The sequence below is a fragment of the Oncorhynchus tshawytscha genome, linkage group LG10 (genome assembly GCF_018296145.1).
Source record: "Oncorhynchus tshawytscha isolate Ot180627B linkage group LG10, Otsh_v2.0, whole genome shotgun sequence".
Lineage (NCBI taxonomy): Eukaryota > Metazoa > Chordata > Actinopteri > Salmoniformes > Salmonidae > Oncorhynchus > Oncorhynchus tshawytscha.
The window spans coordinates 70,292,088-70,319,587 of record NC_056438.1 but is presented as its reverse complement, the minus strand read 5'-3'; the positions used below and the strand labels follow the sequence as shown (position 1 = coordinate 70,319,587).

Genomic DNA, 27,500 nt, shown 5'->3' with positions numbered 1-27,500 from the left:
GAGAGAGAGGGAGGGAAAGAGAGAGGGAGAAAGAGAGAGAGAGAGGGAGGAAAAGAGAGAGAGGAGAGAGGAAAAAGAGAGAGAGAGAGGGAGAGAGAGAGAGAGAGGAAGAGAGAGGGAGGAAAAGAGAGAGAGAGAGAAAGAGAGAGAGAGAGGAGAAAAAGAGAGAGAGAAAAGAGAGAGAGAGGAAAGAGAGAAAAGAGAGAGAGAGGAAAAGAGAGAGAGAGAGGAAAAGAGAGAGAGAGGAAGAGAGAGGGAGAAAAAGAGAAAGAGAAAGAAAGAGAGGGAGAAAAGAGAGAGAGAAAGAGAGAGAGAAAAGAGAGAGAGAGAAAAGAGAGAGAGAGGGAAAAGAGAGAGGAGAAAGAGAGAGCGAGAGAAAAGAGAGAGAAAGAGAGAGAGAGAAGAGAGAGGGGAGAGAAGAGAGAGAGAGGAAAAGAAGAGAGAGGGAAAAGAGAGAGAGGAAAAAGAGAGAGAGAGAGAAAAAAGAGAGAGAGAGAGAGGAAAAGAGAGAGGAAAAGAGAGAGAGAGGAAAAGAGAGGAAAAGAAAGAAAGAGAGAGGAAAGAGAGAGAGAAAAGAGAGAGAGAAAAGAAGAGAGAGATAGGAAAAGAGAGAGAGAGAGGAAAAAGAGAGAGAAAAGAGAGAGAGAGAGAAAAGAGAGAGAGAGAAAGAGAGAGAGGAAAAGAGAGAGGAGAGGAAAAGAGAGAGAGAGAAAGAGAGAGAGAGAGGAAAAAGAGAGAGAGAGGAAAGAGAGAGAGAGGAAAAGAGAGAGAGAGAGGGAAAAGAGAGGGAAAGAGGGAAAAGAGAGAGCGAGAAAGAGAGAGAGAGGGGGGAAAAGAGAGAGAGAGAGAGGAAAAGAGAGAGAGAAAAGAGAGAGGAAAGAAAGAGAGAGAGAGAGAAAAAGAGAGAGAGAGAGAAAAGAGAGAGAGAAAAGAGAGAGGAAGAGAGAGAGGAAAACAGAGAGCGAGAAAGAAAACAGAGAGAAGAAAGAGAGAGGAAAAAAGAGAGAGGGGAAAAGAGAGAGAGAGGAAAAGAGGGAAAAGAGAGAGAGAGGAAAAGAGAGAGAGAGAAAAGGGAGAGAGAGGGAAAAGAGAGAGAGGAAAGGAAAGAGAGAGAGAGGAGGAAAAGAGAGAGAGAGAGGGAAAAAGAGAGAGAGAGAAAAGAGAGAGAGGAAAAGAGAGAGAGAGAGAGAAAAGAGAGAGAGGAAAAGAGAAAAGAGAGGAAAAGAGAGAGAGAGGAAAAGAGAGAGAGAGAAAAGAGAGAGAGAGAGGAAAAGAGAGAGAGAAAAGAGAGGAAAGAAAGAGAGAGAGAGAGGAAAAGAGAGAGAGAGAGAGGAAAAGAGAGAGAGGAAGAGAGAGAGAGAGAGAGAGGAAAGAGAGAGAGAGAGAGAAGAGAGAGAGGAGAAAGAGAGAGAGAGGAAGAGAGAGAGGAGAGAGGAAAGAGAGAGAGAGGAAAGAGAGAGAGGAAAAGAGAGAGAGAGAGAGAAAAAGAGAGAGAGGGAGAGAGGAAAAGAGAGAGAGAGAGGAAGAGAGAGAGGGGAAAAAGAGAGAGCGAGAAAAGAGAGAGAGAGGGAGGAAAAGAGAGAGCGAGAGAGGAAAAGAGAGAGAGAGAGGAAAAGAGAGAGAGGAAAAGAGAGAGAGAGAAAAGAGAGAGAGAGGAAAAGAGAGAGAGGAAAGAGAGAGATATAGAGAGGGAGGAATTTAGAGAGAGAAAGAAACAGAGAGAGAAGAGAGAGAGGAAAAGAGAGAGAGGGGAAAAGAAGAGAGAGAGGAAAGAGGGAAAAGAGAGAGAGAGAGGAAAGAGGAAAGAGAGAGAGAGGAAAAGAGAGAGAGAGGGAGAGAGAGGAAAAAAGAGAGAGAGGAAAAGAGAGAGAGAGAGGGGAAAAGAGAGAGAGAGGGGGAAAGAGAGAGAGAGAGAAAAAAGAGAGAGAGGGAAAAGAGAGATAGGAAAAGAGAGAGAGAGGGGAAAAGAGAGAGAGGAAAAGAGAGAGAGAGGAAAAGAGAGAGAGGAAAAGAGAGAGAGAGGAAAAGAGAGAGAGAGAAAGAGAGAGAGGAAAAGAGAGAGAGAGGAAAAGAGAGAGAGGAAAAGAGAGAGAGAGAGAGAGGGGAAAAGAGAGAGAGAGAGAGAGGGGAAAAGAGAGAGAGGAGAAAAGAGAGAGAGAGGAGAAAAGAGAGAGAGGAAAAGAGAGAGAGCAAAGAAAATGTGTGAGAGAAGTGAGAGAAAGAGGAAAACAGAGAGAGATTGAGGAAAAGAGGGAGATTGGCTCACAATGGCTTTTCATCACCTCAGGGTCTATCCTGCTGGCTGCTGCATGGTTTAACTGTGGGTTAATGAGACCAGACCCTTGCAGTAGAACACACAGAGAGAGAGACCTGTGACCTGTTGCCACGAGAAAAGGGCAACCAGTGAAGAACACACACCATTGTAAATACAACCCATATTTATGCTTATTTATTTTATCTTGTGTCCTTTACCATTTGTACATTGTTAAAACACTGTATATATATAACATGACATTTGTAATGTCTTTATTGTTTTGAAACTTCTGTATGTGTGGCTTTCATCACCTCAGGGTCTATCCTGCTGGTGCTGCATGGTTTAACTGTGGGTTAATGAGTAGAACATTATTGCTGTTACCGATTGTCCCGTTGACAGTCTTGATTATTATTATTTTTATTATGTTAATACTGTAAATGAATCACTTAATTTCCAAAGTAAATTGTTTAGTCAAGCCAATAAAGCAAATTGAATTGAGTTTAATTGAAAGAGAAAAGGAGAGAGAGACCAAGAGAGAGAGAGAGAGGAAAAGAAATAGAGATAGAAAAAGAGAGCGAGAGAAAAGAGAGAGAGAGAGAGGAAAAGAGGAAGCGAGAGAGTGGATAAGAGAGAGAGAGAAGAAAATAGAGAAAGAGGAAATGGAAGAGTCCCCTAAGCAAAATGGTCCTGGGGCTCTGTTCAAACACAAACACCCCACAGAGCCCCAAGACAGCAACACAATTAGACCCAACCAAATCATGAGAAAACAAAAAGATAATTACTTGACACATTGGAAAGAATTAACCAAAAAAACAGAGCAAAATAGAATGCTATTTGGCCCTAAACAGAGAGTGGCAGAATACCTGACTACTGTGACTGACCCAAACCTAAGGAAAGCTTTGACTATGTACAGACTCAGTGAGCATAGCCTTGCTATTGAAAGAGGCCGCCGTAGGCAGACCTGGCTCTCAAGAGAAGACAGGCTATGTGCACACTGCCCACAAAATGAGGTGGAAACTGAGCTGCACTTCCTAACCTCCTGCCCAATGTATGACCATATTAGAGAGACATATTTCCCTCAGATTACACAGATCCACAAAGAATTCGAAAACAAACCCGATTTTGATAAACTCCCATATCTACTGGGTGAAATACCACAGTGTGCATCACAGCAGCAAGATGTGTGACCTGTTGCCACGAGAAAAGGGCAACCAGTGAAGAACAAACAACATTGTAAATACAACCCATATTTATGCTTATTTATTTTCCCTTTTGTACTTTAACCATTTTTACATCATTACAACACTGTATATATACAGTACATAATGACATTTGTAATGTCTTTATTGTTTTGGAACTTCTGTGAGTGTAATGTTTACTGTTCACTTTTATTGTTTCTTTCACTTTTGTATATTATCTAATTCACTTGCTTTGTCAATGTTAACATGTTTCTCCCATGACAACAAAGCCCCTTGAATTGAATTGAGAGAGAGGGGCTCACAATGGCTTTTCATCACCTCAGGGTCTATCCTGCTGGTGCTGCATGGTTTAACTGGGGATTAATGAGACCAGACCCTTGCAGTAGAACACACACAGAGAGAGAGAGAGAGAGAGAGAGAGAGAGAGAGAGAGAGACAGAGAGAGAGACAGACAGAGAGATAGAGAGAGAGACAGAGAGAGAGACAGAGAGAGAGACAGAGAGAGAGACAGAGAGAGAGACAGAGAGAGAGACAGAGAGAGAGAGAGAGACAGAGAGAGAGACAGAGAGAGAGACAGACAGAGAGATAGAGAGAGAGACAGAGAGAGAGACAGAGAGAGAGACAGACAGAGAGATAGAGAGAGAGACAGAGAGAGAGAGAGACAGAGAGAGAGACAGAGAGAGACAGACAGAGAGACAGAGAGAGAGACAGAGAGAGAGAGAGAGACAGAGAGAGAGACAGAGAGAGAGACAGAGAGAGAGACAGACAGAGAGACAGAGAGAGAGACAGAGAGAGAGACAGAGAGAGAGACAGACAGAGAGATAGAGAGAGAGACAGAGAGAGAGACAGAGAGAGAGACAGAGAGAGAGACAGAGAGAGAGACAGACAGAGAGACAGACAGAGAGAGAGAGAGAGAGACAGAGAGAGAGACAGAGAGAGAGACCCTCACAATGGCTTTTCATCACCTCAGGGTCTATCCTGCTGGTGCTGCATGGTTTAACTGTGGGTTAATGAGACCAGACCCTTGCAGTAGAACACAGAGAGAGAGAGAGGGACTCACAATGGCTTTCATCACCTCAGGGTCTATCCTGCTGGTGCTGCATGGTTTAACTGTGGGTTAATGAGACCAGACCCTTGCAGTAGAACACACAGAGAGAGAGAGAGAGAGAGACAGAGAGATAGAGAGAGAGAGACCCCCACAATGGCTTTTCATCACCTCAGGGTCTATCCTGCTGGTGCTGCATGGTTTAACTGGGGGTTAATGAGGCCAGACCCTTGCAGTAGAACACACAGAGAGAGAGAGCAGTCATGTATTCATATCTGCATGCTCTCATTAGAGGTTTATGAGCTCTGTCCATTATACATGTCTGAGATTAAATGTACAGTATAGTGTGCATGTTGTAAAACATACAGCACCAGTAGACATTGTGTATTCCTATCTGATGTATCATTACTGCTACAGAGCCTTCAGAAAGTATTCACACCCCTTGACTTTTTCCACATTTTGTTGTGTTAAAGCCTGAATTTAAAAGGGATTCAATTTAGATTTTTTTGTCACTGAGCTACACCAAATACCCCATAATGTCAAAGTGGAATTATATTTTACGGAACATTTACAAATAAATAAAATGAAATGCTGAAATGTCTTGAGACAATAAGTATTCACACACTTTGTTATTTTAAGCCTAAAATAAGTTCAGGAGTAAACATTGAAAAACCTCCCTGGTCTTTGTAGTTGCATCCTTGTTTGAAACTCACTGCTTGACTGAGGGACCGTACAGAGACTTGTATGTGTGGGGTACAGAGATGAGGGACTGTACAGAGAATTGTATGTGTGGGGTACAGAGATGAGGGACCTTACAGAGAATTGTATGTGTGGGGTACAGAGATGAGGGACCGTACAGAGAATTGTATGTGTGGGGTACAGAGATGAGGGACCGTACAGAGAATTGTATGTGTGGGGTACAGAGATGAGGGACCGTACAGAGAATTGTATGTGTGGGGTACAGAGATGAGGGACTGTACAGAGAATTGTATGTGTGGGGTACAGAGATGAGGGACCGTACAGAGAATTGTATGTGTGGGGTACAGAGATGAGGGACCTTACAGAGAATTGTATGTGTGGGGTACAGAGATGAGGGACCTTACAGAGAATTGTATGTGTGGGGTACAGAGATGAGGGACTGTACAGAGAATTGTATGTGTGGGGTACAGAGATGAGGGACCGTACAGAGAATTGTATGTGTGGGGTACAGAGATGAGGGACCGTACAGAGAATTGTATGTGTGGGGTACAGAGATGAGGGACCGTACAGAGAATTGTATGTGTGGGGTACAGAGATGAGGGACCTTACAGAGAATTGTATGTGTGGGGTACAGAGATGGGGTATAATTCAAAAATCACGTTAAACACTAAACACTCCATGCAACTTATGTGACTTGTTAAGCAAATGTTTACTCCTGAACTTATTTAGGCTTGCCATAGCAAAGGGGTTGAATACTTATTGACTCAAGACATTTCATCTTTACATTTTTTGTTCAATTGGAAAAGGATAATTCCACTTTAACATTATGAGGTATTACGTGTAGGCCAGTGACTCAAAATCTCAACTAAAAACATTTTCAATTCAGGCTGTAACACAACAAAAAGTGGAAAAATGGTTTCTGAAGGCACTGCACATGTGGGGGAGTTGATGTACAGCACTAGTGGCCACAATAAATGGATAAAAAAAATGTATTTAAAATGGAGATATCCTCAATGACAATGCTCATGCGCTCACAAACGCCATAACGCCACAGATACACACATTAATTCTCTATCTAACTATATGGATCTCTGCAGATAATGAGACAAGCTCCTAGGTGAGTCACCTGCCTAAAACAGAGATGCCCTAACCTACCTATCACCATGACACCGTCATGATCCGATAGCACCTTGATCGTGTTTTATATCAACTAATGCATCATTTATCAGGCACACACACGCTGCTGCTAGCGCTGGTTAGCTTTCACCCAGTACCTGGTAGAATGAAAATGAATTGGACACTTTAGAACTGTTGAAATATACTTATTCATGTTACCATACTAAAAACGTATTGATTACTTTACATGTATACGGAATGTATATATTAGGGTTCAAGGAAGGGTCAAGAGGAACTAGGTGTGTGGTAAGTTACTGAGTGAGAAAAGGGGACGTGCAGAAAGCTCATATTCTGTTGAAATATATTACTGTTGAAAATGAATGTTCCTAAAGGAGGAAAAAGGGAACAGTTTAGTTTCTGTTCTTGATAAGGACCAGTTGCTGAGGAAGCAGGACCAGGAGGGATGTGGAAATCAACTAGAAATACAATCAACAGTTCTGCTGACTTGTCCCTGCGGAGGGTACGTCCTAGGGGGTAAATCCAGAGTGGGGTTGGTTCCCTGCTAGACCTGTAACTGGGGGGTGAAAGCCCAGCCGCGGTGGCCGTGAGGACGTAGAGTGTGTGTGTGTGTACGGATAAATTGTCATCCTTGTGTACTAGTACGGTAGGTTGTAGAGAAGTAGACCATGTAGAAGGACAAAGGAAGGAAGTACATACTGTGGAGAATAGGAGATATCCCAGGATATCTGTGCGTAAAGATTGTCAGTGAGTAGGAATGTGGATAGTTATAGAAGGAGAGCCTCACCCATGGTTGGAAAAGCAAAAAGATATTAAAACGTTGTTTGAAAATGATGTGTGTATTAAGCAATAAGGCCACAGGTTGGTTCGTACTCTATTGGGACGGGGAACCGTGATAGATTATGTGAAAATAGGAGAACAACTGTGAGTAAGTTTGGTATTGTGTTTTGTCAACAACACTGATATTTGAAGCATGACACTGGTATAAGACATTAGGTCTCCTTTATTTTGGAGTAGTAAATTGGCAGACACTTCAGTACTGTTAACAGTGGAGGCTCCTCAGAGGAGGAAGGGAAGGACCATCCTCCTCAGTGAACTTCATAAAAATAAAAATGGTAAAACATTAAAAAAGTTATCCTTTTTAGATAAAACTATGCAAAATATATTCACGTCACCAAATAATTGATTAAAAAACACACTGTTTTGCAATGAAGGTCTACAGTAGCCTAAACAGCACTCTGTAGGACAGCACCATGGTGTAGCCGGAGGACAGCTAAAACAATGTTATTGTTGACCATTTATATTTCTAAGGAAGGATGCAAAGGACAACAGTTTAGTTTCAGTTCTTGATGAGGACCAGTTGCTGAGGAAGCATGACCAGGAGGGATGTGGAAATCAACTAGAAATACGATCAACAGATGAAGAGAGAAGACACTGCTGGGAGGGGGGCCACAGATGCCCACCCCGAAGACCATCTGGTTAGTGTCCTCTCTCACACACACACACACATATTTCCACACCCATGAGGGTCCTAGACTTGATTATTATTACACCTTTATTTCAACAAGGAACACAGACTGAGGCCAAGGTCTCTTTTACAGCTGGGCCCTGCGTATACATGTTTACACATACAGTTTAGGTTTAATGATTAAGAAATTACACTAGACCAACAAAACGACCACAGATAACACAAGAAAATACAGCAGCAGATTGTTACATTTACTCCCCTAACAGGTTATTCCCCGAACAGGTTATTCCCCTAACAGGTTATTCCCCTAACAGGTTATTCCCCTAACAGGTTATTCCCCTAACAGCACAAGAACTTGCATTACCCAAAACAGTTACAAGCAATACAAAAATACAAATCCTTTAATAAATGTTTAAAATGGCCATGACAATACCACTTAGGCATGGCCATGACAATACCACTTAGGCATGGCCATGACAATACCACTTAGGCATGGCCATGACAATACCACTTAGGCATGGCCATGACAATACCACTTAGGCATGGCCATGACAATACCACTTAGGCATGGCCATGACAATACCACTTAGGCATGGCCATGACAATACCACTTAGGCATGGCCATGACAATACCACTTAGGCATGGCCATGACAATACCACTTAGGCATGGCCATGACAATACCACTTAGGCATGGCCATGACAATACCACTTAGGCATGGCCATGACAATACCACTTAGGCATGGCCATGACAATACCACTTAGGCATGGCCATGACAATACCACTTAGGCATGGCCATGACAATACCACTTAGGCATGGCCATGACAATACCACTTAGGCATGGCCATGACAATACCACTTAGGCATGGCCATGACAATACCACTTAGGCATGGCCATGACAATACCACTTAGGCATGGCCATGACAATACCACTTAGGCATGGCCATGACAATACCACTTAGGCATGGCCATGACAATACCACTTAGGCATGGCCATGACAATACCACTTAGGCATGGCCATGACAATACCACTTAGGCAGGCATGGCCATGACAATACCACTTAGGCATGGCCATGACAATACCACTTAGGCATGGCCATGACAATACCACTTAGGCATGGCCATGACAATACCACTTAGGCATGGCCATGACAATACCACTTAGGCATGGCCATGACAATACCACTTAGGCATGGCCATGACAATACCACTTAGGCATGGCCATGACAATACCACTTAGGCATGGCCATGACAATACCACTTAGGCATGGCCATGACAATACCACTTAGGCATGGCCATGACAATACCACTTAGGCATGGCCATGACAATACCACTTAGGCATGGCCATGACAATACCACTTAGGCATGGCCATGACAATACCACTTAGGCATGGCCATGACAATACCACTTAGGCATGGCCATGACAATACCACTTAGGCATGGCCATGACAATACCACTTAGGCATGGCCATGACAATACCACTTAGGCATGGCCATGACAATACCACTTAGGCATGGCCATGACAATACCACTTAGGCATGGCCATGACAATACCACTTAGGCATGGCCATGACAATACCACTTAGGCATGGCCATGACAATGCCACTTAGGCATGGCCATGACAATACCACTTAGGCATGGCCATGACAATGCCACTTAGGCATCGCCATGACAATACCACTTAGGCATGGCCATGACAATGCCACTTAGGCATGGCCATGACAATACCACTTAGGCATGGCCATGACAATGCCACTTAGGCATGGCCATGCCAATGCCACTTAGGCATGGCCATGACAATGCCACTTAGGCATGGCCATGACAATGCCACTTAGGCATGGCCATGACAATGCCACTTAGGCATGGCCATGACAATGCCACTTAGGCATGGCCATGACAATGCCACTTAGGCATGGCCATGACAATATCACTTAGGCATGGCCATGACAATGCCACTTAGGCATGGCCATGACAATACCACTTAGGCATGGCCATGACAATACCACTTAGGCATGGCCATGACAATACCACTTAGGCATGGCCATGACAATACCACTTAGGCATGGCCATGACAATACCACTTAGGCATGGCCATGACAATACCACTTAGGCATGGCCATGACAATACCAGTAAGCCACAAGGCCTGGGCAACTCCAGTCCTCGGGGGTCTGATTGGTGTCACACCTTCTCCATCCCTAGCAAACAGCTGATTCAAACTAATTGGATTTTTAACTGAAGATCATGATCAGTTGGTTATTGGAGTCAGGTGTGTTAGCTGGGGCTGGGGAAAAAGTGTGACCCCAATCAGACCCCCGAGGACTGGAGTTGCCCAGGCCTAAGTACGAGGAAACTACTGTGTCTGCCTAACAACAGAGAAAGAGAGTCTATGTTATGCATCAAGGGGATGACTCGGCCTAGTTGGGAGGTATAAAGATGTGTTTGTGTGACTCTGTTGTCTTTGCAGCTGTATTGAATAAACTTGGTTTGAGCTTTTTCTAGTTGTCCTTGAGTTTTTACTCTGTTTATTCAGAACCTAACAGAACACTTTGCAAAAACTTGAAAGAGTGTGTTTGTGCGCGTGTGTGTGTACCCGCCTGTGTGACAGCAGTTTTTCATACTGGGGACTTGGCGGGTAGCGGCCAATGATTTCCTCTAGAGTTTTGACTGGAGGCTAGCAGCCTTAATCCTGGCCTGATTGTGTTTGCACAGGGAAGCATGCCTGCTTTTAGCAGAACCAACCACAAACAAGGCAAGCAAACATTAAATCATGGCACAAACACACACTTGGACAAACAAATGCACAACACAAGTACAAAAATTCACATTAGCACACACACACACACTTGGACAAACAAATGCACAACACAAGCACCAAAATTCACATTAGCGCACACACACACACTTGGACAAACAAATGCACAACACAAACACACAGACAAAAATTCACATTAGCACACGCACACAAAAAAAGGTTAGTTCAATAGAAAATGTGCCTGAAAACAAACCTAGGGGAAATCCGGATTGAGTATGATCCTTCTCCACTTCGATTTAGGTGTCATCTGGGGCAGTAATTCTCTACCTCATAGTGTCAACTTAAAAGAGACTAAAGAGCTTTGGGGAAACACTTTAAATGATAATGTTCTCTTTATGGAAATGATGCTCTCAGTCTTTAATCTCATACATCTATCTGTCTACAAACCCACAGTGTGGTGTGTCTCTCATCCATACATACGACTTAGCCCCACATACTCCCTACTGCCACAGACAATGCACAACCCCTACATGCACATACTAATATCATATTATTTTTCCACTAGAGACTAGGGCTAGGCCATGTTCAAATGAAATCGGTCTGCACATATAACACATTAGTCTCGTGAAAGCAGACAAGTGGTATCTGCCGCGTGAGATGAATAAAACATAAACACATACCATATTGTACACAAGCATCCAAATCCCAAGTCGGTTTGCAGAGTTGATCCGCCTCCTATCATTTTGACTTTCCCTCACTCCCCTGACAAGCTCTGTTACCGCCCACGTAAATATTATTGGCCGACAGTCTCAGTTGAACGTTTCGGTGCTTGGAGTCCTGAATGCATCAGGGACCTCTGCATCTCGCCAAGGAACACTCTAGGGGAATCATTGATCAGACAAACTATGTAGAAAGATATGTCGTAGTGGTAGAAAACCTTCCCTTCCACCCTTCCTGCTACCCCCTACCTCCCTTCCTTGGTAATCATGTATTAGCATACACAAACACACACATTTCTGCAGCGATGAGAATGTCTCGCCCACCGGAGGTTAAAAACATGCAGAAGTGCAGATACTAAAACCTCCTCTAGGCCAAGCACTACGAAAACACAATGTCCAGAGAGAGAGAGAGGGAAGAGGGAGAAAAAGAGAGGGAGAAAGAGAGTGAGAGATAGGGGAAGAGGGAGAGTGCGAGAGTTAGACAGACGGACAGAGGGACAGAGGGATGGTATACTGTAGCTTGGTAGAGCTAGCTAGGTGGAGACAGAGATGTTATTTTACTAGGATCTCTTTTAGTCCTTTTTTGGACAAATCTTCCAAGAGTCCTTGAACATCCAAATAAAATGTATAATAGAATCACATTGTCACATATAACACACTATTACAAACAACAGACATTATACACTGACACATTGACCAAATAAATACTCAGAGAGCTGGCGAGCAATGGAGTGAAGGAGAGAGAGGTGTGAGTGTCTAAATGAGATATCTCCTCTGCCCGACCCCAGTTACCACAGCCTGCTACATAAGCCGGCCTCCATTAGCAGTCAAGCTAAGGAGTAGCTTGCTTCCTACTGTGGCCAACCACAACGCTTCTGTAGGGTACATCCCACAGGGAGATAGTCAGAACGGCAACCATTAAAAGGTGCTACTGTTCGCGATCTTATAAAGCCTTAAATAGCTTGAAAAGAGAGCTGGGAATGTAACCCATACCCCACCCACTGTCTATGGGGAGAGAGAGTCAGGACTGGCCAATGTAACCCATACCCAACCCACTGTCTATGGGGAGAGAGAGCCAGGACTGGCCAATGTAACCCATACCCAACACACTGTCTATGGGGAGAGAGAGTCAGGACTGGCCAATGTAACCCATACCCCACCCACTGTCTATGGGGAGAGAGAGTCAGGACTGGCCAATGTAACCCATACCCCACCCACTGTCTATGGGGAGAGAGAGTCAGGACTGGCCAATGTAACCCATACCCAACCCACTGTCTATGGGGAGAGAGAGTCAGGACTGGCCAATGTAACCCATACCCAACCCACTGTCTATGGGGAGAGAGAGTCAGGACTGGCCAATGTAACCCATACCCCACCCACTGTCTATGGGGAGAGAGAGTCAGGACTGGCCAATGTAACCCATACCCCACCCACTGTCTATGGGGAGAGAGAGTCAGGACTGGCCAATGTAACCCATACCCCACCCACTGTCTATGGGGAGAGAGAGTCAGGACTGGCCAATGTAACCCATACCCAACCCACTGTCTATGGGGAGAGAGAGTCAGGACTGGCCAATGTAACCCATACCCCACCCACTGTCTATGGGGAGAGAGAGTCAGGACTGGCCAATGTAACCCATACCCAACCCACTGTCTATGGGAAAGAGAGTCAGGACTGGCCAATGTAACCCATACCCAACCCACTGTCTATGGGGAGAGAGAGTCAGGACTGGCCAATGTAACCCATACCCAACCCACTGTCTATGGGGAGAGAGAGTCAGGACTGGCCAATGTAACCCATACCCTACCCACTGTCTATGGGGAGAGAGAGTCAGGACTGGCCAATGTAACCCATACCCAACACACTGTCTATGGGGAGAGAGAGTCAGGACTGGCCAAGCAATACAAGGTGTTATATGATCGTATAAACCTTTAGAGAAAGAATAGGAGTTATGCTATGGATGTGATTTTTACAGGTTATTAAAACCTGTCTGTCTACACCTCTCTGGGAAAGGGTTAGAGTTAACAGTTACCTGTCTGTCTACACCTCTGGGAAAGGGTTAGAGTTAACAGTTACCTGTCTGTCTACACCTCTGGGAAAGGGTTAGAGTTAACAGTTACCTGTCTGTCTACACCTCTGGGAAAGGGTTAGAGTTAACAGTTACCTGTCTGTCTACACCTCTGGGAAAGGGTTAGAGTTAACAGGTACCTGTCTGTCTACACCTCTGGGAAAGGGTTAGAGTTAACAGTTACCTGTCTGTCTACACCTCTGGGAAAGGGTTAGAGTTAACAGTTACCTGTCTGTCTACACCTCTGGGAAAGGGTTAGAGTTAACAGTTACCTGTCTGTCTACACCTCTGGGAAAGGGTTAGAGTTAACAGTTACCTGTCTGTCTACACCTCTGGGAAAGGGTTAGAGTTAACAGGTACCTGTCTGTCTACACCTCTGGGAAACACTTAAGGCCATGGCAAAAGAAGGGGCTTAATTATGAGGCCAGAGTTCAAATTCAGAACGTACACACACACACACACACACACACACACACACACACACACACACTGAAGGGCTATACAGTTTTTGTAGTAATGTCCCACAGACACAGAGTGGGGATTGAGTGTGTTTGTGTGATGACAGGCCTAACAGATAGACAAGATAATATTTCCCAGGCTACCAGCCTTCTGCTGAAACACCAAGGCTGACAAATCAACCCCTCTCTCCCTCCCTACATCCTCTCTTCTTTCTATCCCTTCTGTCACTCTCCATCCCCACTCTTGTTGTTCTACCCCTTATCCCCCACTCCACCCCCTGTCTCTCTCCTCCCCTCATCCTGCTGTGTATCCCTCTCTCAATCCCTCAATCCCTCTTCCTCCCTCCTTAAGAAATGGGTTCCAATCCTAGCGCGGTCCTAATCTTCTGCTTTCCTATGTAAAAATGAGTCGATATAACATCCCTCCATCTCTCCCTCTCCCTGTCCCTCTCCCCTGTGTTGGGCCGAGGCCCAGTCCACAGCTCCTGGGCGTACAGCCAATTCCAGCCAACAGCTAGCCTAGCGCTTAGCACTATAGAGAGTACATTAGATTAGCTTAGCACTGAGGGGAAAGGCTGCATTAGACTCATACCATCTTGGTCTAGGAAGAGAACGAATTAAGTGATTATGAGAGAGAAGCCGTAGTCTAAATCACACGCACACCAGCTAACTGGCCCTCAACACAGCCAAACAACACTAACTCACGCTAACTCCCAGACTTAAAAGAACAGCTGCTTATTTCCTGGTATAGAAGGGTGTGTAAGCATGGTGTTTGTTACGTCTTGTGTTGGCAGTGAAGGGAACGAAGGGAGAGACCATGGGCAGCTGTGTGTGTGTGTGTGTGCAAGATGTGTGTGCTTAAAATGGACAGTATTAATGAAGATGATCATGAAGAAGAAGAGGATCTCAGTAACACACACACACACACACACTCACCTCGTATGATGGCCAGCTTGGCAGTGGTGGCCACATCTCCCTCACTGTTGCGGGCCACACACTCATAGACATTCTCATCTCGGGGGGCCCTGAGAGGCTGGATCCTCAGTACGGCCCCCGCTCCATCATCAAACTCTATTGTCTAGGAGAGAGGAAGAGATAGGGAGCAGTCAGGATACAGCTGGTAGAGAACCAGTCAGGAACCAGTCAGAATACAGCCAGTAGAGAACCAGTCAGGAAACAGTCAGTAGAGAACCAGTCAGAATACAGCCAGTAGAGAACCAGTCAGAATACAGCCAGTAGAGAACCAGTCAGAATACAGCCAGTAGAGAACCAGTCAGAATACAGCCAGTAGAGAACCAGTCAGAATACAGCCAGTAGAGAACCAGTCAGAATACAGCCAGTAGAGAACCAGTCAGAATACAGCCAGTAGAGAACCAGTCAGAATACAGCCAGTAGAGAACCAGTCAGGAAACAGTCAGTAGAGAACCAGTCAGAATACAGCCAGTAGAGAACCAGTCAGGAAACAGTCAGTAGAGAACCAGTCAGGAAACAGCCAGTAGAGAACCAGTCAGGAAACCGTTTGGAATGAGGAGGAAAACAAGAGGAAAGAGAAACTAGTAGATAGAACCAGGAAGAGCCAGAAACCAGGTGATTAACCAGGCACGACCACGAAGGACCAAGAAGGAGAATTGGGAACCAAAGGAAATAGCTAGTATTCAGGGGGAGAACCAGGAGAGAAGAGCTGGTCCAGTCCATATGACTGACAAGTGGTAAAACAACTCCCCCCCCAACAAAAAGAATAAACTAATATGAGTGGTGGAAAAAGTACCCAATTGTCATACTTGAGTAAAAATAAAGATACCTTAAAAGAAAATGACTCAAGTAAAAGTAAGCCAACCAGTAAAATACTACTTGAGTAAAAGTCTAAAACTATTTGGTTTTAAATATATGTAAGTATCAAAAGAAAAAGTATAATTCATTTCAAATTCCTTATATTAAGCAAGCCAGACGGCACGGTTTTCTTGTTTTTTACATTTATGGATAGCCAGGGGCACGCTCCAACACTCAGGCATAATTTACAAATGAAGAATTTGTGTTGAATGATTCTGCCAGATGAGAGGCAGTAGGGATGAGCAGGGTTGTTCTCTTGATAAGTGCTTGAATTAGACAATTTTCGTATCCTGCTAAGCATTCAAAATGTAACGAGTACTTTTGGGTGTCAGGGAAAATGTATGGAGTGCAGTAAAAGTAAAAATGGTCAAAAATATAAATAGTAGGGCCTCCTGAGTGGCGCAGTGGTCTAAGACACTGTATCACAGCGATAGCTGTGCCACTAGAGATCCTGGTTCGAGTCCAGTCTCTGTCACTGCCGGCCACAACTGGGAGACCCATAGGGCAGCGCACAATAGACCCAGCATCGTCCGGGTTAGGGGAGGGTTTGGCCGACAAGGATGTTCTTGTCGCGCTCTAGCGACTCCTGTAGTGGGCCGGGTGTACAGTGTTTTTTTTTTTGTGTTGGGAGTATAGTGTTAACTCACCTCTATGCGTTGGGAGTATAGTGTTAACTCACCTCTATGTGCTGGGAGTATAGTGTTAACTCACCTCTATGTGTTGGGAGTATAGTGTTAACTCACCTCTATGTGCTGGGAGTATAGTGTTAACTCACCTCTATATGCTGGGAGTATAGTGTTAACTCACCTCTATGCTGGGAGTATAGTGTTAACTCACCTCTATGTGTTGGGAGTATAGTGTTAACTCACCTCTATGTGTTGGGAGTATAGTGTTAACTCACCTCTATGTGTTGGGAGTATAGTGTTAACTCACCTCTATGCGTTGGGAGTATAGTGTTAATAAGCTGGGAGTATAGTGTTAACTCACCTCTATAAGCTGGGAGTATAGTGTTAACTCACCTCTATGTGTTGGGATGTGTTGGGAGTATAGTGTTAACTCACCTCTAGTGTTAACTCACTCTCTATGTGTTGGGAGTATAGTGTTAACTCACCTAAGCTATGTGTAAGCTGGGAGTATAGTGTTAACTCACCTCTATGTGTTGGGAGTATAGTGTTAGCTCACCTCTATATACGCTGGGAGTATAGTGTTAACTCACCTCTATAAGCTGGGAGTATAGTGTTAACTCACCTCTATGCGTTGGGAGTATAGTGTTAACTCACCTCTATGTGTTGGGAGTATAGTGTTAACTCACCTCTATGTGTTGGGAGTATAGTGTTAACTCACCTCTATGTGTTGGGAGTATAGTGTTAACTCACCTCTATGTGTTGGGAGTATAGTGTTAGCTCACCTCTATATACGCTGGGAGTATAGTGTTAGCTCACCTCTATAAGCTGGGAGTATAGTGTTAACTCACCTCTATGTGTTGGGAGTATAGTGTTAACTCACCTCTATGTGTTGGGAGTATAGTGTAAACTCACCTCTATGCGTTGGGAGTTGACCTTCTTGCCCTTCTTGTTCCAGTTGACCATGGGTTTGGGGTCACCTGACGCCTGGCACACAAACGAGGCAACACCCCCCGATACCCCGATCTGGTCCCCGGGGATCTTGGTGAACTTGGGTGCCGCTGATAGAGAGACAGAGAGAGAGAGAGAGACAGAGACAGAGACAGAGACAGAGACAGAGAGAGAGAGAGAGAGAGAGAGAGAGAGACAGAGAAAGACAGAGAGAGACGGACAGAGAGAGAGAGAGAGAGAGAGAGACGGACAGAGAGAGAGAGAGAGACGGACAGAGAGAGAGAGAGAGACTTTATTGTTTATTACACTTTTGTATCTACCTCACTTGCTTTGGCAATGTTAACACATGTTTCCCATGCCAATAAAGCCCCTTTAATTGAATTGAATTGAATAGAGAGAGAGGGACAGAGAGAGAGGGACAGAGAGAGAGAGAGAGAGAGAGAGAAGCCAGATTGGATTTCTAAAAAAATGTCAAAAAAATTATCGTACAACAGACCACATTTACACCTTCCACACTCTAATTGATAAACAAGTAAACCAAAACAAAGGAAAAATCTACTCGTGTTTTGTAGATTTCAAGAAAGCATTTGATTCAATTTGGCACGAAGGTCTTTTTTATAAACTAATAGAAAGTGGTATTGGAGGGAAAACATATGATTTTATAAAATCAATGTACACTAAAAACAAATGTGTGGTTAAAATTGGCAACAAGCAAACAGGAGTGAAACAGGGCTGCCCAATAAGTCCAACACTATTTAACATCTACATTAATGAATTGGCAAAAACATTAGAAGAATCGGCAGCACCTGGTATCACCCTACGCAACACTGAAATCAAGTGTCTGCTGTAGACAGATGACCTGGTGCTGCTGTCTCCCACTAAAGAGGGGTTACAGCAGCACCTAGATCGTCTTCACAGGTTCTGTCAGACCTGGGCTCTGACCGTTAACCTGAAAACCCCAAATATAATGACATTCCAAAAAAGGTCTGGAAATAAGGATGAAAAATATAAATTCTATTTGGACACAGTTCTATTAGAACACACCAAAAACTACACATATCTAGGACTAAATATAGTAGAGCATGTAGAGCAGAATTGGGCCAAAACCCCCTTCTCATTCGAATAGAAAAAAGAGACATCACATTTTACAACCATCTAAAAACAAGTGACCCCAAAACATTCCATCACACAGCTCTACAATGTCAAGAGATGAAACCAGAGAAGAGTCCCCTCAGCCAGCTGGTTCTGAGGCTCAGTTCACCAACCCAAACCAACCCCATAGAGCCTCAGGACAGCACTCAGAAAATCTGGCCCAACCAAATCATCACAAAACAAAAATAAAAATATATCACCTATTAGAAAGACACCACAAAAAAATCTAAGTAAACTTCAATGCTATTTGGCTCTAAACAGACAGTACATGGTGGCAGACTATCTGACCACTGTGACTGATAGAAAACTGAGGAAAACCTTGACTAGGTACAGACTCAGTGAGCACAGTGTGGCTATAGAGACCGGTCGTCACAGACAAACCTGGCTGCCCAGAGAGGACAGGCTGTGCTCACTCTGCTCCAGGGGAGAGGTAGAGACAGAGCTGCATTTCCTATTACACTGTGACAAATACTCAGACCTAAGAGAATATTTATTTCCCAAAACTATAACTAAATACAAAGAATTTGAAACTATAAAAGATGAAGAATAAAATCAAATATTTATTGGATGAAAAGCCAAAATATGCCATTTTGGCAGCCAAATATGTGTCCTCCTGCCACAACCTGAGGGACAGCCAGTGAAAAGCCAAATATGTGTCCTCCTGCCACAACCTGAGGGACAGCCAGTGAAAAGCCAAATATGTGTCCTCCTGCCACAACCTGAGGGACAGCCAGTGAAAAGCCAAATATGTGTCCTCCTGCCACAACCTGAGGGACAGCCAGTGAAAAGCCAAATATGAGTCCTCCTGCCACAACCTGAGGGACAGCCAGTGAAAAGTGCAAAGTAATGTCAATAATATTTCCCATCTTGTTATATGTTTTCATTTTATTTATATTTTTCGGTATGTATACTTTGACAATGTAAGTAATAATGAACTTGCCATGTCAATAAAGTCAATTGAATTGAGAGACAGAGAGAGAGAGGGACAGAGAGAGAGAGAGAGAGGGACATAGAGAGAGAGGGACAGAGAGAGACAGAGGGACAGAGAGAGACAGAGGGACAGAGAGAGAGAGAAACAGAGAGCGAGAGAGAGAGAGAGAGAGAGAGAGAGACAGAGAGACAGCGAGAGACAGAGGGACAGAGCGACAGAGAGAGACAGAGGGACAGAGGGACAGAGAGACAGAGGGACAGAGGGACAGAGACAGAGACAGAGAGGGACAGAGACAGAGAGGGACAGAGACAGAGAGAGAGACAGAGGGACAGAAAGAGACAGAGGGACAGAAAGAGACAGAGGGACAGAGCGACAGAGCGACAGAGGGACAGAGAGACAGAGAGACAGAGAGACAGAGGGACAGAGCGACAGAGAGACAGGGGGACTCAGCGACAGAGAGAGACAGAGGGACAGAGGGAGACAGAGGGACAGAGAGAGACAGAGGGACAGAGAGAGACAGAGGGACAGAGCGACAGAGAGAGACAGAGGGACAGAGAGAGACAGAGGGACAGAGCGACAGAGGGACAGAGATAGATAGAGGGACAGAGGGACAGAGAGGGACAGAGACAGAGAGAGAGACAGAGGGACAGAAAGAGACAGGGGGACAGAAAGAGACAGAGGGACAGAGAGACAGAGAGACAGAGGGACAGAGCGACAGAGAGACAGAGAGACAGAGGGACAGAGCGACAGAGAGACAGCGAGAGACAGAGGGACAGAGCGACAGAGAGAGACAGAGGGACAGAGCGACAGAGAGAGACAGAGGGACAGAGGGAGACAGAGGGACAGAGGGACAGAGAGAGACAGAGGGACAGAGAGAGACAGAGCGACAGAGAGACAGAGCGAGACAGAGGGACAGAGAGAGACAGAGAGACAGAGGGACAGAGAGAGACAGAGGGATAGAGCGACAGAGAGACAGAGGGACAGAGGGACAGAGAGAGACAGAGGGACAGAGAGACAGAGGGACAGAGAGACAGGGGGATAGAGAGAGACAGAGGGATAGAGAGAGACAGAGGGACAGAGCGACAGAGCGACAGAGGGACAGAGGGACAGAGCGACAGAGCGACAGAGAGAGACAGCGGGGCAGAGGGACAGAGCGGCAGAGAGACAGAGGGACAGAGCGGCAGAGAGACAGAGGGACAGAGCGACAGAGGGACAGAGCGACGGAGGGACAGAGCGACAAAGAGACAGAGGGACAGAGGGACAGAGAGAGACAGAGGGACAGAGCGACAGAGGGACAGAGATAGATAGAGGGACAGAGGGACAGAGAGGGACAGAGACAGAGACAGAGGGACAGAAAGAGACAGAGGGACAGAGAGACAGAGGGACAGAGCGACAGAGAGACAGAGGGACAGAGCGACAGCGAGAGACAGAGGGACAGAGCAACAGAGTGAGACAGAGGACAGAATGACAGAGAGAGACAGAGGGACAGAGAGACAGAGGGACAGAGAGACAGGGAATAGAGAGAGACAGAGGGACAGAGGGACAGAGGGACAGAGAGACAGAGAGACAGAGAGACAGAGCGACAGAGGGACAGAGCGACAGAGAGAGACAGAGAGACAGAGCGACAGAGGGACAGAGCGACAGAGAGAGTCAGAGGGACAGAAAGAGACAGAGGGACAGAGCGACAGAGAGAGACAGAGGGACAGAGCGACAGAGAGAGACAGAGCGACAGAGAGACAGAGCGACAGAGCGACAGAGAGAGTCAGAGGGACAGAAAGAGACAGAGGGACAGAGCAACAGAGAGAGACAGAGCGACAAAGAGACAGAGGGACAGAGGAACAGAGAGAGACAGAGGGACAGAGAGACAGAGGGACAGAGAGAGACAGAGGACAGAGGACAGAGAGAGACAGAGGGACAGAAGAGACAGAGGGACAGAGCGACAGAGAGAGACAGAGTGACAGAGAGAGACAGAGGGACAGAAAGAGACAGAGGACAGAAGGGAGAGACAGAGAGACAGAGGACAGAGCGACAGAGAGACAGAGGGACAGAGAGACAGAGAGACAGAGAGACAGAGAGAGACAGAGGGACAGAGAGACAGAGAGAGAGAGACAGAGGGACAGAGGAGACAGAGAGAGACAGAGAGACAGAGGGACAGAGAGAGACAGAGGGACAGAGCGACAGAGAGAGACAGAGGACAGAGCAGAGAGAGAGACAGAGGACAGAGAGGGACAGAGAGAGACAGAGGGACAGAGCGACAGAGAGAGACAGAGGGACAGAGCGACAGAGAGAGACAGAGGGACAGAGAGAGACAGAGGGACAGAGAGAGACAGAGGGAAAATGCGACAGAGAGAGACAGGGACAGAGAGACAGAGAGAGACAGAGGGACAGAGAGAGACAGAGGGACAGAGCGACAGAGAGAGACAGAGAGACAGAGCGACAGGGGGACAGAGCGACAGAGAGAGAGAGGGACAGAGCGACAGAGAGAGACATAGAGAGACAGAGCGACAGAGACAGACAGAGAGACAGAGCGACAGAAAGACAGAGGGACAGAGCGACAGAGAGAGACAGAGGGACAGAGCGACAGAGGGACAGAAAGAGACAGATGGACAGACAGACAGAGACAGAGGGACAGAGACAGAGACAGAGGGACAGAGACAGAGAGAGACAGAGAGAGACAGAGGGACAGAGACAGACAGACAGAGAGACAGAGACAGAGGGACAGTGAGAAAGAGCGACAGAGAGAGACAGAGGGACAGAAAGAGACAGAGGGACAGGGGGACAGAGAGACAGAGGGACAGAGAGAGACAGAGGGATAGAGCGACAGAGAGAGACAGAGGGACAGAGAGACAGAGCGACAGAGCGAGACAGAGGGACAGAGCGACAGAGAGAGACAGAGACACAGAGGGACAGAGCGACAGAGAGAGACAGAGGGACAGAGCGACAGAGAGACAGAGGGACAGAGCGACAGAGAGACAGAGGGACAGGGAGAGACAGAGGGACAGAGCGACAGAGAGAGACAGAGAGAGACAGAGGGACAGAGAGAGACAGAGGGACAGAGCGACAGAGAGAGACAGAGGGACAGAGGGACAGAGAGACAGAGGGACAGAGGCACAGAGCGACAGAGAGAGACAGAGAGACAGAGGGACAGAGCAACAGAGAGAGACAGAGGGACAGAGCGACAGAGAGAGACAGAGGGACAGAGCGACAGAGGGACAGAGCGACAGAGAGAGACAGAGGGACAGAGAGACAGAGAGACAGAGAGAGACAGAGGGACAGAGGGACAGAGCCACAGAGAGAGACAGAGGGACAGAGGGACAGAGCCACAGAGAGAGACAGAGGGACAGAGGGACAGAGCGACAGAGAGACAGAGGGACAGAGCGACAGAGGGACAGAGCGACAGAGAGAGACAGAGGGACAGAGAGAGACAGAGGGACAGAGCGACAGAGAGAGACAGAGAGACAGAGAGACAGAGGGACAGAGAGACAGAGAGAGACAGAGGGACAGAGCGACAGAGAGAGACAGAGAGACAGAGCGACAGAGAGACAGAGGGACAGAGCGACAGAGAGAGACAGAGGGACAGAGCGACAGAGAGAGACAGAGGGACAGAGCGACAGAGGGACAGAAAGAGACAGATGGACAGAGCGACAGAGACAGAGGGACAGAGCGACAGGGAGAGACAGAGGGACAGAGCGACAGAGAGAGACAGAGAGAGACAGAGAAACAGAGCGACAGAGAGAGACAGAGGGACAGAGGGACAGTGAGAAAGAGCGACAGAGAGAGACAGAGGGACAGAAAGAGACAGAGGGACAGAGGGACAGAGAGACAGAGGGACAGAGAGAGACAGAGGGATAGAGCGACAGAGAGAGACAGAGGGACAGAGAGACAGAGGGACAGAGAGAGACAGAGAGACAGAGACAGAGGGACAGAGCAACAGAGAGAGACAGAGGGACAGAACGCCGACAGAGCCGACAGAGTGACAGAGAGAGACAGAGGGACAGAGAAACAGAGAGACAGAGAGAGACAGAGGGACAGAGGGACAGAGCCACAGAGAGAGACAGAGGGACAGAGGGACAGAGCCACAGAGAGAGACAGAGGACAGAGGGACAGAGAGACAGAGAGACAGAGGGACAGAGCGACAGAGGGACAGAGCGACAGAGAGAGACAGAGGGACAGAGAGAGACAGAGAGACAGGGGGACAGAGAGAGACAGAGGGACAGAGAGAGACAGAGGGACAGAGGACAGAGAGACAGAGAGAGACAGAGGGACAGAGCGACAGAGAGAGACAGAGGGACAGAGAGACAGAGGACAGAGAGACAGAGAGACAGAGAGACAGAGACAGACAGAGAGAGACAGAGGGACAGAGCGACAGAGGGACAGAGCGACAGAGAGAGACAGAGGGACAAGAGAGACAGAGACGGACAGAGAGAGACAGAGGGACAGAGCGACAGAGAGACAGAGAGAGACAGAGGGACAGAGGGACAGAGAGGGACAGAGAGAGACAGAGGGACAGAGAGAGACAGAGGGACAGAAAGAGACAGGGGGACAGAAAGAGACAGAGGGACAGAGAGACAGAGAGACAGAGGACAGAGAGACAGAGAGACAGAGGGACAGAGCGACAGAGAGAGACAGAGAGACAGAGGGACAGAGACAGAAGAGACAGAGGGACAGAATGACAGAGAGAGACAGAGGGACAGAGACAGAGGGACAGAGAGACAGAGGACAGAGGACAGAGACAGAGAGGACAGAGAGACAGAGAGACAGAGGACAGAGGGACAGAGCGACAGAGAGAGACAGAGAGACAGAGCGACAGAGGGACAGAGGACAGAGAGAGACAGAGGGACAGAAAGAGACAGGGACAGAGGGACAGAGAGAGACAGAGGACAGAGACAGAGAGAGACAGAGAGACAGAGAGACAGAGAGAGACAGAGAGAGACAGAGGGACAGAGACAGAGAGAGACAGAGAGAGACAGAGGGACAGAGAGACAGAGGGACAGAGAGCACAGAGCGACAGAGAGAGACAGAGAGACAGAGAGACAGAGACAGAGAGAGACAGAGGGACAGAGCGACAGAGAGAGACAGAGGACAGAGCGACAGAGAGAGACAGAGGACAGAGCGACAGAGAGAGACAGAGAGACAGAGAGAGACAGAGGAGACAGAGAAGACAGAGAGACAGAGCGACAGAGAGAGACAGAGGACAGAGAGGACAGAGGACAGAGAGAGACAGAGGACAGAGGACAGAGACAGAGACAGAGACAGAGAGACAGAGGACAGAGAGACAGAGAGAGACAGAGAGACAGAAAGAGACAGAGGGACAGAGCGACAGAGGAGACAGAGAGACAGAGAGACAGAGACAGAGAGAGACAGAGGACAGAGAGACAGAGGACAGAGGGACAGAGAGACAGAGGGACAGAGAGAGACAGAGGGACAGAGGGACAGAGAGAGACAGAGGGACAGAGAGAGACAGAGAGAGACAGAGGGACAGAGCACAGAGAGAGACAGAGGGACAGAGAGACAGAGAGACAGAGAGACAGAGAGAGACAGAGGGACAGAGAGAGACAGAGAGACAGAGAGAGACAGAGGGACAGAGAGACAGAGAGACAGAGACGAGACAGAGAGACAGAGAGACAGAGAGACAGAGAGAGACAGGGAGACAGAGAGAGACAGAGGGACAGAGCGACAGAGAGAGACAGAGGGACAGAGAGAGACAGACAGAGACAGAGCGACAGAGAGAGACAGAGGGACAGAGAGACAGAGAACAGAGAGACAGAGAGAGACAGAGGGACAGAGCAACAGAGAGAGACAGGGAGACAGAGAGAGACAGAGGGACAGAGCGACAGAGAGAGACAGAGGACAGAGAGAGACAGAGAGACAGAGGGACAGAGAGAGACAGAGGGACAGAGAGAGACAGAGGGACAGAAAGACAGGGACAGAGCGACAGAGAGAGACAGAGGGACAGAGAGACAGAGGGACAGAGAGAGACAGAGGGACAGAGAGACACAGAGAGACAGAGGGACAGAGAGACAGAGAGAGACAGAGGGACAGAGCGACAGAGAGAGACAGAGGGACAGAGAGACAGAGGGACAGAGACAGAGAGAGACAGGAGGGACAGAGAGAGACAGAGGGACAGAGCGACAGAGAGAGAGACAGGGGACAGAGAGAGACAGAGGGACAGAGAGACAGAGAGAGACAGGGACAGAGAGACACAGAGAGACAGAGGGACAGAGAGAGACAGAGGGACAGAGAGAGACAGAGAGACAGAGGGACAGAGAGACAGAGCGACAGAGAGAGACAGAGGGACAGAGAGAGACAGAGAGACAGAGCGACAGAGAGAGACAGAGGGACAGAGCGACAGAGAGAGACAGAGGACAGAGAGAGACAGAGGGACAGAGCAGAGACAGAGAGAGAGACAGAGGTGACAGAGAGAGAGAGAGAGACAGAGAGAGACAGAGAGAGACAGGGACAGAGACAGAGAGAGAGAGAGACAGAGAGACAGAGGACAGAGAGACAGAGGGACAGAGAGAGACAGAGGGACAGAGCGACAGAGGGACAGAGAGAGACAGAGGGACAGAGAGACAGAGAGACAGAGGGACAGAGGGACAGAGAGACAGAGAGACAGAGAGACAGAGGACAGAGAGACAGAGAGACAGAGAGAGACAGAGGGACAGAGTGACAGAGAGAGACAGAGGGACAGAGAGACAGAGAGAGACAGAGGGACAGAGCGACAGAGAGAGACAGAGGGACAGAGAGAGACAGAGGGACAGAGAGACAGAGAGACAGAGAGACAGAGAGAGACAGAGGGACAGAGAGAGACAGAGGGACAGAGAGAGACAGAGGAGACAGAGAGACAGAGAGAGACAGAGGGACAGAGAGACAGACACAGAGAGACAGAGAGAGACAGACAGAGGACAGAGAGAGACAGAGAGACAGAGAGAGACAGAGGGACAGAGCGACAGAGGGACAGAGCGACAGAGAGAGACAGGGAGACAGAGCGACAGAGGGAAAGAGCAACAGAGAGAGACAGAGAGACAGAGGGACAGAGCAACAGAGCGACAGAGAGGGACAGAGGGACAGAGCGACAGAGAGACAGAGAGAGACAGAGGGACAGAGCGACAGAGAGAGACAGAGGGACAGAGAGACAGAGAGACAGAGAGAGACAGAGAGACAGAGAGAGACAGAGGGACAGAGAGACAGAGAGACAGAGGGACAGAGAGAGACAGAGGGACAGAGAGACAGAGGACAGAGCGACAGAGAGAGACAGGTGACAGAGAAGACAGAGGGACAGAGCGACAGAGAGAGACAGAGGACAGAGAGACAGAGAGACAGAGGGACAGAGAGACAGAGGGACAGAGAGAGACAGAGAGACAGAGAGACAGAGAGACAGAGACAGAGAGAGACAGAGAGGACAGAGGAGACAGAGAGACAGAGGGACAGAGACAGAGAGAGACAGAGGGACAGAGAGACAGAGAGAGACAGAGGGACAGAGAGAGACAGAGGGACAGACCGACAGAGAGAGAGACAGGGTGACAGAGAGAGACAGAGGGACAATGCGACAGAGAGAGACAGGACAGAGAGACAGAGAGAGACAGAGGGACAGAGAGAGACAGAGAGACAGAGGACAGAGAGACAGAGAGACAGAGAGAGACAGAGGGACAGAGAGAGACAGAGGGACAGAGCGACAGAGAGAGACAGAGGGACAGAGAGACAGAGAGAGACACAGAGGGACAGAGAGAGACAGAGCGACAGAGACAGAGAGAGACAGAGGGACAGAGCGACAGAGAGACAGAGAGACAGAGAGACAGAGACAGAGAGAGACAGAGGACAGACAGAGAGAGACAGAGAGACAGAGGGACACAGAGAGACAGAGGGACAGAGGGACAGAGGGACAGAGAGAGACAGAGGGACAGAGAGAGACAGAGGGACAGAGAGAGACAGAGGGACAGAGCGACAGAGGACAGAGACAGAGGGACAGAGAGACAGAGACAGACAGAGAGGACAGAGAGACAGAGAGAGACAGAGAGACAGAGAGACAGAGAGACAGGGACAGAGACAGAGAGAGACAGAGAGGAGAGAGAGACAGAGGGACAGAGAGACAGAGAACAGAGAGACAGAGAGAGACAGAGGGACAGAGAGAGAGAGAGACAGAGAGACAGAGAGAGACAGAGAGAGACAGAGAGAGACAGAGAGAGACAGAGGACAGAGAGAGACAA

General features: G+C 47.4%; 1 protein-coding gene across 7 annotated transcripts in view; it reads right to left on the bottom strand.

Moving 5' to 3' along the window:
• Nucleotides 1-27,500, bottom strand: part of LOC112260820 (receptor-type tyrosine-protein phosphatase S) — a 152,227-nt gene that overhangs the window by 81,272 nt on the left and 43,455 nt on the right. For all 7 annotated transcript variants that reach the window (XM_042328961.1, XM_042328966.1, XM_042328964.1 and 4 more), the window contains exons 4-5: nt 17,175-17,320; nt 14,743-14,884 (exon numbers count right to left, since the gene is read on the bottom strand). In XM_042328961.1, the coding sequence (XP_042184895.1) occupies nt 14,743-14,884; nt 17,175-17,320 (288 nt within the window). The remainder of the gene's footprint in view (nt 1-14,742; nt 14,885-17,174; nt 17,321-27,500) is intronic.